Source organism: Dipodomys merriami, unplaced genomic scaffold, assembly GCF_024711535.1.
Source record: "Dipodomys merriami isolate MVZ:Mamm:240054 unplaced genomic scaffold, mDipMer1.0.p SCAF_7, whole genome shotgun sequence".
Taxonomy (NCBI): Eukaryota; Metazoa; Chordata; class Mammalia; order Rodentia; family Heteromyidae; genus Dipodomys; species Dipodomys merriami.
The window spans coordinates 4878834-4896052 of record NW_027206290.1 but is presented as its reverse complement, the minus strand read 5'-3'; the positions used below and the strand labels follow the sequence as shown (position 1 = coordinate 4896052).

At 34.0% G+C, this 17219-nt stretch overlaps 1 protein-coding gene across 1 annotated transcript in view; it reads left to right on the top strand.

Moving 5' to 3' along the window:
- The window catches only part of Lrriq3 (leucine rich repeats and IQ motif containing 3), an 89872-nt gene that overhangs the window by 12555 nt on the left and 60098 nt on the right, over positions 1-17219 (top strand). Inside the window, exons 3-4 of the mRNA XM_070007287.1 lie at positions 433-756; positions 7164-7297. Of these exons, the coding sequence (XP_069863388.1) occupies positions 433-756; positions 7164-7297 (458 nt within the window). The remainder of the gene's footprint in view (positions 1-432; positions 757-7163; positions 7298-17219) is intronic.

The following is a 17219-nucleotide window of genomic DNA, read 5'->3' as shown; positions in this document are numbered from 1 at the left end:
ATGTTTTACATTTTATTTCTTAAGGTTGCACTCTAAATTAAGAATAGATTGGACACTTTTTTATTTCCTTCCATACTGTGATTTGAATTGAGGCCTTTACATTAATTCCACTTAAACCACACACTACAGATGTTTAATTCTTTGTTTAAGAAAAAAATGTTTTGAAAAGGATAGAATTGGTCTATTATCAAAGAATTTTTCACCGAACAAAATATTACATTATGAATTTCATAATACTGTTAAGAACAGCTTATTCCCAGTGCCCACTGGTTTTCCCAGTCATGCTTCAAATATTTCATTTGATTACTTAGGAAGTTGCCGTTTGGGAGATAGTGGAGTTTAGATGTTTAGTTTTTCTTTTTTACTATTTTTCATGGAATTTGTATAAATATGATATTTAAGCTTAACAATCTATCTTTAACACCATTTCAGATAAAAACTCTGCCAGATACCAAATTTTGGAACGGATTAAAGAATCTCAAACTCCTTTATCTTCATGACAATGGGTTTGCAAAGTTAAAAAATGTGTGTGTCTTATCTGCCTGTCCAAACCTCATTGCCCTCACTATGTTTGATTGTCCAGTCAGCCTTAAACAAGGATACAGACATGTTATTGTTAACAGTGTATGGACTCTCAAGGCATTGGATCATCATGTGATTTCTGATGAAGAAATAATTCAGAACTGGCATCTTCCTGAAAGATTCAAAACATTTAACCACCGACTTTTCTTTAATTTCTGCCCTGCATTGAAAAAGGTATCCTTCTGTTTAGGGTTTCACTTAAAATAAATTTATAAAGTTTTATCTTCTAAGTTCTAAACATAAATATGGGGACTGTTTAATAGTTGTGCATCATTTAGATAAAATATGTGAATGTATCAGTAATGTGTTTATATCTGAAAATTGATGAGTTTTATGCCTCAAGCATAAAATTATTGAGCTGAAAACCAAATTGTAAAGAATATTTTTGTTTTATTAATTGAAGTAGATCTTTATTCAGTTTTGGTATATAATGATTTCATTGAGAGGTATTTTATATTACTCAAATGTCATAAAATTCATATTATTAGATGAGTATAAAATAATAAATTCTTAAATAAGTATTATGTGGCATTGTCATAATCAAATCTTCATTGGCATAAAATGTTGGTAAAAGTTGAAACCTAGAGGTTACAGAATACTGGATAGATAAGCGTAAGACAAACATTCTTCATAACTTATGCATGTTAGTTAAACAAAGTTACTAAAAGTACAGAAGTGATTATTTCCTCAGCTATAGAGAAAAATTAATTTTTTAGAAAAAGTAAAATATATTCTAGGTGTTTTAAATATATTTTAATATGTGGATTCACATTTAACAATAGAATACATTTTGAGAGACATATTAGATAATTTTATTATTGTCAAAATATAACCTGGTCTTGTTACACAAACAAATTTAGCTTAGATATCACTTGGTGATATAATCTAAGGAACCAATACTGTATGTTTGGTCTGTCATTAAGTAAAAAAATCATTATGTGGCACATGACTTATATACACAGAAAATTAATGAATAAGCATCACAAGTGAAGGACACATACATATTGAATAATGGCTATGATTGGGAAATTTAAAATGATAAAATTGGAATATTTTTACATAACAGCTTATAAATCTGTAAAAGTATGTCACTGTTAATTATTTTGTAATATTAGTGTTAACATTTTTGAGTTTTAATAATAATGGTTAGAAAATAAAAATTAGCCTTTTTTTTATTGCCAGTCCTGGGGCTTGAACTCAGGGCACTGTCCCTAAGCTTCTTTTGCTCAAGGCTCAAGGCACTCTACAACTTGAGCCACTGTGCCATTTCTGGCTTTTTCTGTTTATGTGGTTCTGAGTAATCGAACCCAGAGCTTCATGCATGCTAGGCAAGCACTCTACCACCAAACCACATGCCCAGCCCCTCAAAGTAGCCATTTTTTAAGTGGAAATAATCTTCATCAATAGAACCCAGTAAAAGGTAAGTTTTTATTTATCTTTAGATAAATACTTTGTAAGCATTGTGTAAGGGCAAAAGTAATGTAAAGCTTTTTGGATTATTAAGAGTGCTTTACCTTACCCATAAAAATCATGTGCCTTATCCCCAATTCATGTCAAAATTTAATTCCAATGTGATATTGTTTGGAGATATTATGGGACTTTGAAAGATGAATTGACCATCAAAGTGGGTTTACTGCTGTCACAAAGGAAGCTTTAAAGAGATCTCTGTTTTGTTTTTGCTTTTATTTGTGGTGAAATTGAGCACATGGTTTGCACATGATAGTTTCTTCCTTCTATCAGGTGAAACCACAATGGGAAGACATCTTCCATAAACCTGAAGGCCGTTATTCAGAAGCTAGACTCTGAATTTTCTGGGATCTCCACCTTGTATTTCATAGCCATTTCTGTTGTTAGTTATTCAGCTTATTACACTTTGCTATGGCAACTTGAGTGGAATAAGAAAATTGAATCAAAATAAGAAACTAGAGAAGCATGACATGAAAGCATTTTTTTCAGAAACAGTAAACCCAATAAAATGCCAAAACTAGAAGAAATTCTTCACATCCTCCTATTTATTGAGAACAATGATGGTCCAAGTGACAGATGGTACCAGTTGCTATAAATCACAGAATAAGTTTCATGGAAAGGCCAAAGGACAAGCAAAGATACAATGAGTAGCAGAACCCATCTGGTATGTGCAGAGCCCCATCTGTGATAGGATGGTTGGAATCTCCAGGAAAGATCTTAGTTTCTGCCATATCAGTGGAATAGTTGACAAGTTAAATAAAAAAATTCAATGTGGGGGAAGGGAGGAGGAGGAGTTGGTGGAGGGAAGGGGAAGGATGGGAAGGGATGGGAAGGGGAAACAAAGGAGGAGGCTACAATGCTTGATAAGAACTGTTACCCCTCTGTTCAGTATTTTCACAATAAAAAAAGAATGCTGAACTTTCATAGAATGAATTTGTTAAACTGAGAAGAAATATATGAAATTGTTGAGAAAAGAATAGTGAGAGTTTGGCTGGGAAGGTGGTTCAGTGGTAGAGCGTTTGCCTTGCATGCCTGAAGCCCTGAGTTCCATTCCTCAGCACCACATAAGCAAAAAGAAAAATGCCGGAAGTGGCGCTGTGGCTCAAGTGATAAGAGCGCTAGCCTTGAGCTGAAGAGCTGAGGGACAGCGCCCAGGCCCAGAGTTCAGGCCCCACGACCGGACCCCCCCCCCCCCAAAAAAAAAAAAGAATAGTGAGAGTTCAAATCCAGGATAACTTATATATAAATAGAAACAACAATAGAGAATTTAATGCAAATAGAGAAAAAGCAATGATTAAAGAAACAGTGGGGAAAGTATCTTGAATCTGAGTACAAACAAAATCCATGAGAGAACTCCATATATATTTTCTTTAAAAACCTTTGCTATCCAGCTCCCTAGTTATGGTAGAAAAGAAATGAAAAGAACAGAGTATTCTAAGTATTTATACTTCAACATATTTTATTAAGAAATCTCTACTAAAATAGATGTGTTCCTATGATTAGTGAATAAATGACATAGAATGGAAAACACTTGCAAGACTTAAAGGTATTGATAGAGATTGGCACAGTCAAGTGACAAAAAGTGGTTTAATGTTTTCAGAGTTTACAGACTAAGTTTGACATGTCAAATAATATTGAAAATATAGCTGGATCAAAATGCTACCTAAGAACCTAGGAGACAGGATTTACCTTGCAATATCTTGAGGAAATATATAAAGCCTTTACAGACCTGATTTTTTTTTCTAGACAAATCATCCTTCATTTGTAATTTGGGGGAGGATGGTAATTGAATTGATAAAAGAAAAACTAAACCCAAGTATTTCCTGATTCATGAATCATAGTAGTTCCATACCACAAAGCAGCTAGTACTGACATGGAAGCAAGAGAAAGAACTTTTATAATGTGGCTGCAGAAGTGATATACACAAAATATTTTGGATTAAGTACTATGGCTCGTGCCTGGAATCTCAGCTACTTGGGAGGTAGAGGTGTCATACCAACTATGAGGGAAGAATAAATAAGAGGATCACATGCCAGAAAACATAATAAAGTTGTGTTAGAAAAAATAATTGAAAAGGAGTTGGGAGCTGATGCCAGTGGCTCACATCTTTGATCATCGCTACTTAGGAGGAAGAGATCTGAGATTGTGATTTATAGCCAACCCAGATGGGAAAACCTATGAGACTTATCTAAATTAACTACTCCAAAAGTGGGAAGTGGAACTATGGTTCACAGGGTAGAGTGCTAGCCTTGAGCACAAAAGTTCAGAGACATTGCCTAGGCCCTCAGTTCAAGAGCAGGGACTTGGCTCAAGTGCTTGAGTTCCTGCCCTCCAAACCTCAGCCTTTGCTATTTAAACCCCAGTAGTATCAAAACAAGAAAAGCAAGAAAAGACATTTGATTGATTAAAGTTAAAAGTTCTTTCTTTGAGGTTGGTTGGTGAGTTTTGATTGGTATAGTTTCTATTTATTATTTGCATTGTCCTTTGGTTTGTTTACATGGTGATTTATTATTATTATTTTTTTATTGTGAAAATACCGTACAGAGGGGTTACAATTACATGAGCAAGGTAATGAGTACATTTCTTATCAAGCGTTGTTGCCTCCTCCTTTGTTTCCCCTTCCTATCCCTTCCCATTTCCCCCCATCCCCAAAGTTGTAAAGTTCGTTTTTTGACATAAAGTCTTGTACATCTCATTGTTGCAATGGGTCCACCTGTATCCCTATTTAAATGATTTGTTTTTTCCCTTCCACTCCTCAAATTATACCAACATATTTGATGTGCATTTTAATGTGCTTCACCCAACCTAGACTAATAAGCTTGTCAATTCGAATTTTAACAGTATGGTGGGGTTTTTGAGAGTAGTTTATCCCAGAAATTTAGGCCTTAATTTATAATGGCCAATTTAATACATTGGTACAGGGAATATAGAATATAAGAGGCAGATTGACATTTGCTAAGCTGGATTTATTTTGTGGAAATGAGTGGGGGAGAAAGAAAAATATGGGTTTACTTAGTTGAGAAGTCAAGAATATTTTTAATGACTACAGGCCATAAAATATGATATGTATTTGATGAAATAACTATTTGTTTTTGATATGTAAGAAATAAAACAGGAGATTGACTTATAAGGCTGTTACTTAAGAAGGATTTCCTGACAAGTAATACATGTGTATAATCAGTGTATGTTATTAGGCAGTACCATGAAAGTAATAACATGAAGCAAGGAAGGTAATCCTCAGAGATTACTGTTAGTTTTTTAAAAAGAGGTCACCAAGTAAGAACTGCACCACGCACGTGGTATTCAAGTAAGGGGTAGGTTTATTCAGTAGACCTGCTGGGACCAGGCAAGGTTGGCACTCCACGTGGCTGGGAAAGGCCTGGGAAAGAGAGAGCTGGGAAAGAGAGAAAAGAGCTAGAAAAGAGCAGAGAGAGAGCATCTTGGCCTGGGCTAGGCCTTATCTAGGGTATGGGTGAAGAAAGGTGTGGCCACATCAAATTCAGATGTGACCTCAGTGGATGCAGATGTGACCTCTTCCAGGTGTCCCAGTTGCCTAGGTAACACAGGTACTGGGCAGAGACTTTGCTGCAGGAGGGTGGAGTCTGCTAGCCATCCAGGAGCAGACCTTACAATTACCAAATAGGAATAATAATATTTTTAAAAAACACCTCAGAGGCCCAAATGTTTGACTATTTTATAAAAGAGGAGTTAGTAATATAGGCTGAGAAATAAAAAAAAAATAAAAATAGAAAAATTGGGAACATAATGTTATAACAGCTCAATAAAATTAAATTACAAAAGCTGTGTCAGGTACACACCTATAGCTCTTAGGAGGTCCAGGTAGGTAGGAAGATCCTAAGTTTAAAGCAGCCCCAGATGAGCTTATTTGAAATGTGTATTGCGAGTAAAGGAATGGGTCTGTTTCCAATAGAGCAAAGGAGACACCTGTAATAGGGAGGGAGAATGCTATGCTCATAGAATCTGAGAAGGATTTTGCTTTTATATGGAGGAGTAGCCAAGATGGTAAAGATTTTTGTATGAGGAAGTGAGATAAAAGGCAGTGGCATGATTTGATAGTAGATCTGAGAGGTTTTCTGTTTTATTTTGTGTTGTTTTTTGACAGTACTGGAATTTGAATTCAGGGCTTCATGCTAGCCAATCAATGCTAATTAAGAACTTCTACTTGTACCACTCTTCCAACAGACCTTATTCCCAAGCAGGGTTTTCAAAAGTCTGTATCTTGCCCTAAGTTTAAAGCCTAGAGGAGGCTGGCATCGGTGGCTCACGCCTGTAATCCTAGCTACTCAGGAGGCTGAGATCTGAGGATTGCAGTTCAAACCAGCCTGGGCAGGAAACTCCGTGAGACTCTTATCTCCAATAAACCACTAGAAAACTGGAAGTGGCGCTGTGGCTCAAGTGGTAGAGCGCTTGCCTTGAGCTGAAGAGCTGAGGGACAGTGCCCAAGCCCAGAGTTCAAGTCCCACGACTGACAGACAAAAAAAAAAAAAAAAGCCTAGAGGAGGGAAAGAATCTTAGCAAAGTTTTGTCCTGCAAGTATTTTATTTCAATGGATTGTGTGTGTGTGTGTGTGTGTGTGTGTGTGTGTGTGTGTGTGTGTGTGCACGTGTGTGTATGTGAAACAAAGAACAGTTCATATAATCATTAATAGTGAATAAACAGAAATTGGAAAGTTTGTATCACCTCTTATCATAAACAAGAGGATCCAAGAACATGATATGAATTAATCATAGCCCAATTTCTTTATGCTGATGAAGACTACTTTTAGAATTTTGTTGAATAGTAATTAATACCACTACTTTTCCTAGATCAGGATAATTATGGTCAAAAATTTGTATTTATGCTATCAGATTGAGAGAAGAAGGTTGAATAGAGAGTTGCTAAAATCTTCTATTTTGTGAAGAGAATTTAACTTAATTAATGCTACTAGTTCTTGATATTTACTCTGATGTTAGAATGCATTATTTTACTATTATATTAATAAGAAACCTTCAAATGTTTTGTTAGTTTACTTAAATAATTAGATTACCAAGTTTAAAATGTCTTCTAGAATACTTTAATGTGGCATAAAATTATTGAATAATATTTTTATACAGGGATCAAGCTATGAAGATGAAATTAATAACATTAAGTTTATTATTTCAAGAATCAATACAATTCTGGCTCATAATTCACCAGTTTTGATTGTTCAAAGATGGATCCGTGGTTTCTTAGTTAGAAAAGAATTGAGGTATGTGTTACTTTCTTTACTATTTGAATATTGAAATGTGATAAAAATTACAATCAGTGATAAAAAGTCAATTCTCTCATAATTTGTATTTAATTCTATACTGAAAATTATATTTTATAGACTACTTGACCTAGTTTTAAAGAATACTACAGAATCTATAATACTCTGTTACAGGATTTAGTATAATCAAAATTTACTAATATAATTTTTTTTTTGGGTCCACTCGTGGGGCCTGAACTCTGGGCCTGGGCGCTGTCCCTCAGCTCTTCAGCTCAAGGCTAGTGCTCTACCACTTGAGCCACAGCGCCAATTCCGGCTTTTTTCTTTTTGCTTATGTGGCGCTGAGGAATCGAACCCAGGGCCTCAGGCATACAAGGCAAGCGCTCTACCACTGAGCCACCTTCCCAGCCCCACTAATATAATTTTTGTACTGATAAACAGTAGTTTTTGATTGAATAATTCATACTTTTTAATACACTTTAAATGTAAATCAATACTGCATATTAAATTATCTGACATGATGGTCCTGGGCCTTGAATTCAGGGCCTGACCCTGAGCTGCTCTGTGCTCAAGGCTAGCACTTTGCCACTTGAGCCACAGGGCCATTTCTGTTTTTTTCTGTGTACTTTATTGGAGATAAGCCTGGACTGGGCTTTGAACCACTATCCTCAGATCTCCGCTTCCAGAGTGGCTCAGATTAGAGTTGTTGGGTACCAGAGCCGGGCCTAGCTTATTCTTTCCTAAATGACTTAAAATACTGATTTTTTTCCATGCTATCAATATTTCTGAATTTGTTTAATTATAGAAATATATAGAAATATAAATCATAAAAATATGTGAGGGTTTTATATTTTGCTTGTATCTGAAGATAATTTTGCCATATAATTTTGCTGAGCCATTTGCTACCACATTTATATTAACCTTTAGTTTTCTTTTCTTCTTGTTCCTTGTATTCTTTTGTAGAAGCAAATAAGGAAAGGAAGGAAAAAACTTTCTTTTAAATAAAGGAAAATCTGTGTTGCTAGAATCTCTCAACATTGTATTGTAGGATATAAGGTTGGATATTCCGGTATAAGTGATTTTTATCCAAGTCATCATGTCTAACTTCAAACTTATGAAAAACAAGTGACTATTTTTATGAAATGTCTTCTCAGTTATTTAATGAGAACTTTTAGGATACAGAAATGAAACTCTGATATATAGGTAGAGTTAAAATAGATATGCAGGAGGACAGTAGCCATTTGCTGAAAATGGAAAATTAGAAAATTTCACCAAAGTGAAATTCAACATTCTTCAGTAAGGCAGAGAAAAAACCCTCCTTTATTAGTCTGTAAGTATTAAAACATGAATGATAATAATCCTGACAAAGAAAGACCAACTGGAGAACAAGAAACAAAGCTGATTATGATACAGTCTTTGCAACTTCTGGGAGAATGGTATTATAAATTTAAGCAAAACAAGGTCCAAGTCTGAGGAAAAGTGAGCTCACAAATGGGAACATGTTACAGCATTTAGAATTTAGTTGGCAGAGGCTATTTATTTAAACATTTATTTTAGATTCATATTAAACTTAAATTTAGTATATATTTAGAGCAAATAAACTTCTAGTAAAGAGGATTGTCAATCATCTGTGTCTCTTAAGATTGAATTTTCTCTCTTGGACTCAAAGCTCCTTCTGATATTCATGTAACATAAGATAAAAACTTGCTCTTGAACCCAGTGCTGGTGGCTCAGACCTAGAGCTACTCAGGAGGCTGAGATATGAGGATCGCAGTTCAAAGCCAGCAGGAAAGTCTGTGAAACTCCAATAAATCACCAAAAAACCAAAAGTGGTGCTGTAGGTAAAGTGGTAGAGTGCTTGCCTTGAGCTGAAGAGCTGAGGGACAGTGCTCAGGCCCAGAGTTTAAGCCCTATGACCGACAATAAAAAAAAAACAAAAACAAAAAAAAACCCCACTTGCTCTTGAGATCAGTTGCTGCAAACTCAGCATGTAGGAATGGAATTTGAGAAATAAAAAATAATTTGAAAAAAATAGTTAAAGACAGAATGATTAGAATATGTTCTGTTCTTTTAACTGTTTTACTAAGCATATTACTTATCTACTTTGAACCTGAATTTATCTGTAAAATTGCAAAAATCAGAACCCAACAGCACTGTTTATTTTTCAGCTTGATTATAAGAAATGTGATCATGAATATAATGTACATATTTCTTAGCAAAAGTACACATTTTAGTTATATACTGTTTTAAAAATGTTATTGTTATTGTTTTATTTAGTTCTAACTTCACTACTTGACCCTGGGAAACTTTCTTTGGCTTTCTGACTTCCTTCTTATCATGTTTGCACAATGTGCATGGAACAATTTTTCAAAAATAGAAATATATTTTATTCACTAGCTTAAAATACTCTAGTGGCTACCAATTTACATAGGAAAATGTCTGCATAATATATGTGTTGTCACATTCTTCATGCTGCATTGCAATGTCTATATAATTAGCTCTATCACCAGATGTAGTGTAAGCTACATGAGGTAGAAAGACTACATCTCTTTTTGTTCCATGCTGGATCTCTTGTATGTATCAGTGCTTGTAATATGTTGAGTACTGATAATGTTTACTGACTTAATGGCTCCATTAAGAATTAATGAGACTGTGGAAATGGGAATTACAAATGTGTTTCTATATTTACCTATGAGAAAATGAAATAGAAAAATAGAAAACAAAAATACCTGCTTTGAGAGGCACCTATAATTTCTTACAATGTAGGGATTTCAAGTGATCAGTTTGCTAAGGTCTGTTTCCAGCCATGAAGATGTTTTCTCACATTCTATAGTTTTTATCCTGCCTAAATCTTTTCCATAAAATGACTGAAATGTCATAAATTGCCTTGAAATATTATATATGAACCACATTTTGAATTACATTTAATGGTACTATCATATGTAGTGGAAATATAAGTAGTGAGATGTAAAGACTTTCCTCAGCATGAAGTACTGTAGTCGGATTGGCAGATAGGTCAAACTTAAATGGAAGATTATTGGTTGGGTTGATATAAAAGAAATTGTATAATAAAATGGGAAACAAATATTTATTGAATATATAGTTTATGTGAACAGCCATATTAATCCACTTTATATCATTTAATCCATAAGATTTTGACTTTGTCTTGTATTTTCTGTTTTATAGTAAAACATTAAAAATGTTAACTTGATAGGAAGGTTAAAATATATATTGAATGTCCGACAGCCACTCTGGTGGTCAGTTATGAGGGGATGAAGCTGTACATGTTAAATGAAAGACAAATCCAAATTCTTGTATGCCTTCTAGCTATCTTTGTACAGTCTTATAATTTTAAAAGTCTAGTAATTTTCAAAAAAGCTAATATTTTTAATATGAAATAATATTTGGAAAATAAAATCTGGGAAGTAGATATGCTTGTTGTTATGGGGCTATCATGACTCATAGGCTCTTTCAAGAACAAAATATAAAATGAATTAATTTTCCATCATGATTTCATACCGATATTTCATACTGACACAGAGCATTCTTTACTGCCTTCATTCAATGTTATACTTCCCTTCTACCAGCACAATTATACTTCTCAAAATTATCAATAATTTGACAATTTAATCCTACATATAATGTATATGTGTACATACACATATATATGCACCAGTATATAAATATTATATGTAGTATATATATAATATACACTAGTGTATATTTATATCTCTCTATACTTACTATATAGAATATATATGCATATACACACATATATACACATCTATAGTGTATGTATATTTACATAGATAGTGTATATATGTATGGATATATGGATATATGTATGTATATACATATAAACTATAGTATGAATAATAGCACATAGACTATTATGTATATAATATACTATATGCATATTATATACAAGTATAAACTAGATGCTTATTTATTAATTTACTTATTGAATCAGTGTCTTACTATATAGTCCAGTCTAGATTTAATCTCATGATCCTCCTACTTCAGTCTTCTAGGTGCCAAGGTTTGTTAGCTTGAATCATCATACCAGTGTTCCTATCATGTTCATTTGTTATCATATTCCTAGTTTAATCTTTCTTTCTTTTTTTCCGATCATGCGTCTTGAACTCAGGGCCAGACTCTGTTCCTGAGCTGCTCTGTGCTCAAGGCTAGCACTTTGCCACTTGAGCCACAGGGCCATTTTTTTTTCTGAGTAGTTTATTTGCAATAAGCCTGGGCTGGCTTTGAACCATGATCCTCAGATCTCAGCCTCCTGAGTGGCGAGGGTTATAGTTGTGAGCACCAGAGTCTGGCCTACCTTAATCTTTACTAAATGACATTTAAAATATTGATTCTTTTCCCGTGCTATCAATATTTCTGAATTTTAATTATAGATTATATCTTGTAAATTTTACGTATTTAGTTTTGAAAGAGTGGGTTATAGGTTTTGGTCTTATGGGTCAGTGTTACATTCTGGTATGCACTTATTGAGTGATATTATTATTCTCCCTTTTCTCTTTTTTCTTCATTCTTCTGTGTGGGATTTGTCAGGGGGACATTTACACTGTCCATTTGATAAAAAAAATTAAGCTTTCTGAACCTTATGAAGCTTTTGTTAAACTTAAATACTAAAGGTTCGTTCTTTTATTGTTTTTGTGTAATGTCCAAAGAGATAATAAGCCTACACTTTGAGACCTCTAGCTTTTAGCCCCATCTTCCATTCTGTGTTATATATATATCAATTTATATTCTGTTCCCAGAAGTTTCGCTTTATTTTTGGCTTTACCATAGAACTAAGCTGTAGCTGGTTAGTTCTGGATCTTTGTACTCTATAAAAACTCAGGACATTTATCTACGTATATTTGCACATTTTTGAAATATACCAAAATTCTTCAGGATTTGATTTCTATTCTTGACTTGGCTCTCTGATCTTTTCAGAGAATATATAATTTTGTTTCACTTTTTCTTTTCTGTTTACTTCTCCAGATGCCTCAATATATCCATTATCTCCTGAAATAATTACCCAGTACCACCAAGCTTTACAATTGTCAGTGAATGTTCCACATCCATTCACATTTTGGATTTCCAAATTTAAGTATCTTATTATGAGAATAATGTATGGAATCGTATAATTATCAAAGGAGTTCTTTTAGGGTAATTCAAGTAGTTGACTTCAACTAGTTAAGTATGTCTGGTATGTAAAAATAGACAAAAGAATCAAGAAGTTTCAGAAAGTCAAATTTCAACCTGTTTCCCTCCCCTCCTATTCAAACCAAATGATTGTCTGAATTATGCAGTTGTAAATGTCTTTTGACAGAGTCTATAAAAGTAAAAGCTATTTTAATGTGAGCTTTTTAATAAACTAGAATTTAGAGGAGGTGCACGTTTTATCACTATAATTTAGTATGCTTAGACTCTATTTCCAAGTACTTATGATGCAATAGGTTTATACACAGGTCAGAATATAATAGGGAAATAACATATGCTAGTATTCCGGATTAAAAAAAAACAGAAAAAGAATACTATAATCATAATTATAAGATTAATTTCTAAAAACTTTAGACAATTTTTTAGTAATTATTTTTAAAAGAAGAAGCAGTATATTTGTATTTAATTTGATCAGTTCTATGTAAGAGACATTCCTTACATGTGTCTTAAACCAGGGAGATTTTTTTCTTTCTTTCTTTTTGGTCATTGGGCCTTGGCACTGTCCCTGAACTCTTCAGCTCCACTTGAGCCATAGCGCCACTTCTGGCTTTTTCTGTTTATGTGATGCTGAGGAATGGAACCCAGGACCTCATGCATGCAAGACAAGCACTGTACCACTGAGCCACCTTCCCAGTCCACTAGGGAGATTTTTAAAAAAATCATTTCATGTAACAATAAATTCTGTAATCCAACAGTATAGGTTTGTAACTCTGCATTTATTCAAAGATTTAAGCGTCCTTTAAGAGTTTACCTTTTCTTTCTCTATGTATTCTATTCTCAAGATCATTTGTGATCCAAAATGACTGAAAAGTTCCAATCATTGTCTTTGATTGCTGATTCATGAAGTACTGAGTGGCAGACAGAACAAACCTCTCCACTAAAACATGAGCCTTATTAGGAATTTTCAGTGGTCTTTTCCTGTATTTCTTTGCCAGAATTCAGTTGAACAGAGAGACTCTTTAATCAGGGCATTTTCCCACCTAAATGATATTTTGTTTCTGTAACTGAGGCCAAAGGGAGAGATTGGGATAAAAAAAAGTATAGTAGTTGCTTCCATAAACTCATATTTGTTGTCTAGCAGATCTAAATCAATAAAGGAGAAAGCTGGCACAGCAAAGATGGTCAGTCGCAAGTAGGACAGAAAAAAATATACTCAAGAATAGTTGTTAAGCCAGGTGCCAGTGGCTCCACCTGTAATCCTAGCTGAGATCTGAGGATCACGGTTCAAAGCCAGCCTGGGCAGGAAAGTCCGTGAGACTTTTATCTCCAACAAACTACTCAAAAAAACAGAAGTGATGCTATGGCTCAAGTGGTAGGGCACTAACCTTGAGCTGAAGAGCTGCACCGAGGCCCAGGGTTCAAGCTCCAGGACCAACACAAAAAGGAGGAGGAGGAGGAGGAGGAGGAGAAAGAGAAGGAGGAGGAGGAGGAGGAAGAGGAATAGGGGGAGGGGGAGGAGGAAGAAGAAGAAAGAAGAAGGAAAAAGGAAGAAGAAGAAGAAGAGGAGGAGGAGGAGGAGGAGGAGGAGGAGGGGGGAGGACGAGTGGGGGGGGAGAAGGAGGAGGAGGAGGAGGGGGGAGGGTAAAAAAAGAAAAAAAAGAATAGTTAAGAAAAAGCTAATAAAAAGGATGATATTCAAATGTTGATGAAATACAATACACATATAAAGCTGAGATGATGAACCTAAAAATTAATAAATCCAGAAATGGAATCATTTTAAAGCAAAAGTTAGAAAATCTGTGAGACTGACAAACAAATGATAAAAAGGGGAGAATAGCACCAAAAAAGTACAGGTCTATACATACTAAAGCTAACACAATGAGCATCATTATAATAGATACACTATGTTTTATGTGAAATGGAAAAACTTCTGAAGATACAAAATAGCAAAGTCGGCAAAAGAAGAAATAAAAATGTCAACTAATCCTCATTTGTCAAAGAAATTGAGTTCATTATAGAAATTACATTCACATAGGGACATCAGGCCTAGATGATTAATTATTCTGTATAATTAAGGAAGATTAACACATAATTATAAAGTTTGTTTCAGTGTAAAAAGGAAAATAACTTCCTTATTGTTTTAGAGATTAACAAATCTGTGAAGTTAAAACTGGACAAGGATTTTAAAATTGTAGATAAATATTTTGAATATAGATGTAAATATCTGAAATAAAATATTGTGTATGGTGTTACTTTTACACTTGTATTTGATATACTTTGATCATATTAACCTCTCATTATTCTCCTCTATGCTCTGCCCACCTCTTTCCTCTTCCCACTTCCTTCTATTTTCTCATCCTCACAGTCCTCCTTTTACAAGCATATCATCCTGTTGTTATTATTGTTGTAATTGTTAATTTCTAGATTTTACATATTAGTAAAACTTAGATTTTCTTCCTGAGATAGGTTTATTTTGCTAAAAATTATGATCTTCAGTTCCAAATAGTTCTTTGAAATATGACATAATTTCATCCTTTATGGCTGAGTAATCCACAGTGTATGTGAATTTCATTATCTAAGATTTCCTATATATTATCCTCAGAATGGATTTGTCCTTTATCATTTATAATAACTTCAATTATTGAGTTAATGATAATATTTCCAAAATAATTTAATATATATTTTTTCATTTGTGTTATATTTGGAAATTACTTCTTTGAAATGGTAGATTATGCCAGTGATCATAGTTAATGTTTAATGATCAATATATCTAGAGTGAGAAAACATAGCTCAGAATTTTTTTCAATGATTGTAGTACTCATTGAGGAGAATGATCAAATCTTCCCAGAAGTGTTCTATAAAATTTTTAATCCCTTCCATTTCCATGTTATAAATAATTTTTAAGATAATTTTTGGGGGTTGTGGCTCTGGCTGTATTGCTTTGATTTGAAAGTTCATCCCTAAAGCATGATCTTGCTTCCCAAATAATTTATTCAGGATGTCTTTCAATTAATTTCATCTTTATCATTAGGTGTTGTGATGGTATATTACCTAGATACTATAAAAACTCCAATTATGCCACAAGGAGGTTAGTTAAGAGAAGAGAAAACCTTCAAAGAATAAAGTAGTACTTAGATTATGTAGTTCTAGTTAAGGAATGCAGAAGAAAACAAGGGGGGGGGAGTAGCTATGAGAACAGTTGGAGTAAAAGGACCGCACTAAAATAAGGGTTGTACAGTGTTCCTGTGACCTGTCTCACTGTTGGACTTGGCCTTTCCACTAATCATTCTCTTACAAAGTCTATAGTCAAGGGTGAATATTCAATAACTGCAATGTGAGTCACTAGGTAGACATTAGAGGAATACGTATCTCCACTATTCCAAGTGATGGAACTAATAAGGGTAGGGCCTAAGTTGTTGGGGTGATTCTGGCAAAGGGATCATGGGACTTCACTTCCTTCTTCCTGCTCTTGTTTCCTGGCCATGGATGAGTGATTTTACTCCCTCATACATTTATTTTCACCTTGATATAGTGACTCATCACAGGCTCAAAGCAATGAGATATATCACTCCTGGACTGCAACCTGCAAAGTGATCAGCCAAAATAAATCTTGTTTGTTCATCAGTTAATTACCTCAGGCCTTTTGTTCAGTGACAGAAAGCTTACACAAATCCCTTCCATTCACCTGAACATTCACCATTATGAAGAATTAGGTCAATCAGAGGTTTAAAATGATGGTTCTGAGGCAGCCTGAGCAAACTTAGAAAGTAGGAGGCCTATGTTAGACTACCCATACTAGACTTCCTTTTCACAAAGATTAACTTCAATTTCAGTTTAATCTAAGTGAACATGAGACAGAAGAGATATTTTTATCCTCTTTGTTGTTGTACATTACCTAACATTCTTTCGAATGACTTCTGTGCTCATTTTGCAGCAAAAAAAGGAAGAGGTGGGAGGCAAGAAATATTATTTTAGAGATATGGAACTGACTAGGCCTGGAGAGTTACCTGGATCCTTAAAAAAATTCTCATTCTCTTTCTCTTTCTCTTTCTCTTTCTCTTTTTCTTTCTCTCTTTCTCTTTCTCTTTCTCTCTCTCTCTCTCTCTCTTTTTCTCTCTCTCTCTCTCTCTCAAAAGTTGAAGAGTCTAATAACAAAAAGTTACTGATTAATAAAATAATTTTACTAGAAATATATTCATTGAGTTATTAAGTAGATTTCAAATTACCCTTTAGGCACTTAATTCAGTGATAATTACTAAACTTAACACAACATTTTCAGTACATTTTTGTAAAACATTGAAAAGCCCTCCTGAAATAATGAGCATTCTCTATGATTATAGCATCCCATGCTGTTAACAAATTATCTAAATGTGATTCATATTCAGTGACGTTAGAATCTTTGATAGTTGCTCAAAGACAATGAATATATAAAATAAAGTTTCTTTTCCTATATATATGTATATGTTTATATATCTAGAATATTTTCATCTAAACAATGAGAAGCATAGAGAGTTGTAGAGAGTGAATGTACAAAATTAAACTTAAGTTCTAATTTTTCTTAGTTGTAGACATTTCTTAATAAAGTCTGACTCTTTTTTGTTGAACTTTATGTGAATAGGTGTGGATATAATCAACTATCCTTAAGTACTGTGAATTTTTATATTAACCAGAGATGGCAGTGGATTTGAATAAGCAGACATGTATTCAAGCACTGGCTTGATATTTAGGCCTGAAATGTTAGATAATATATCACAGTTGA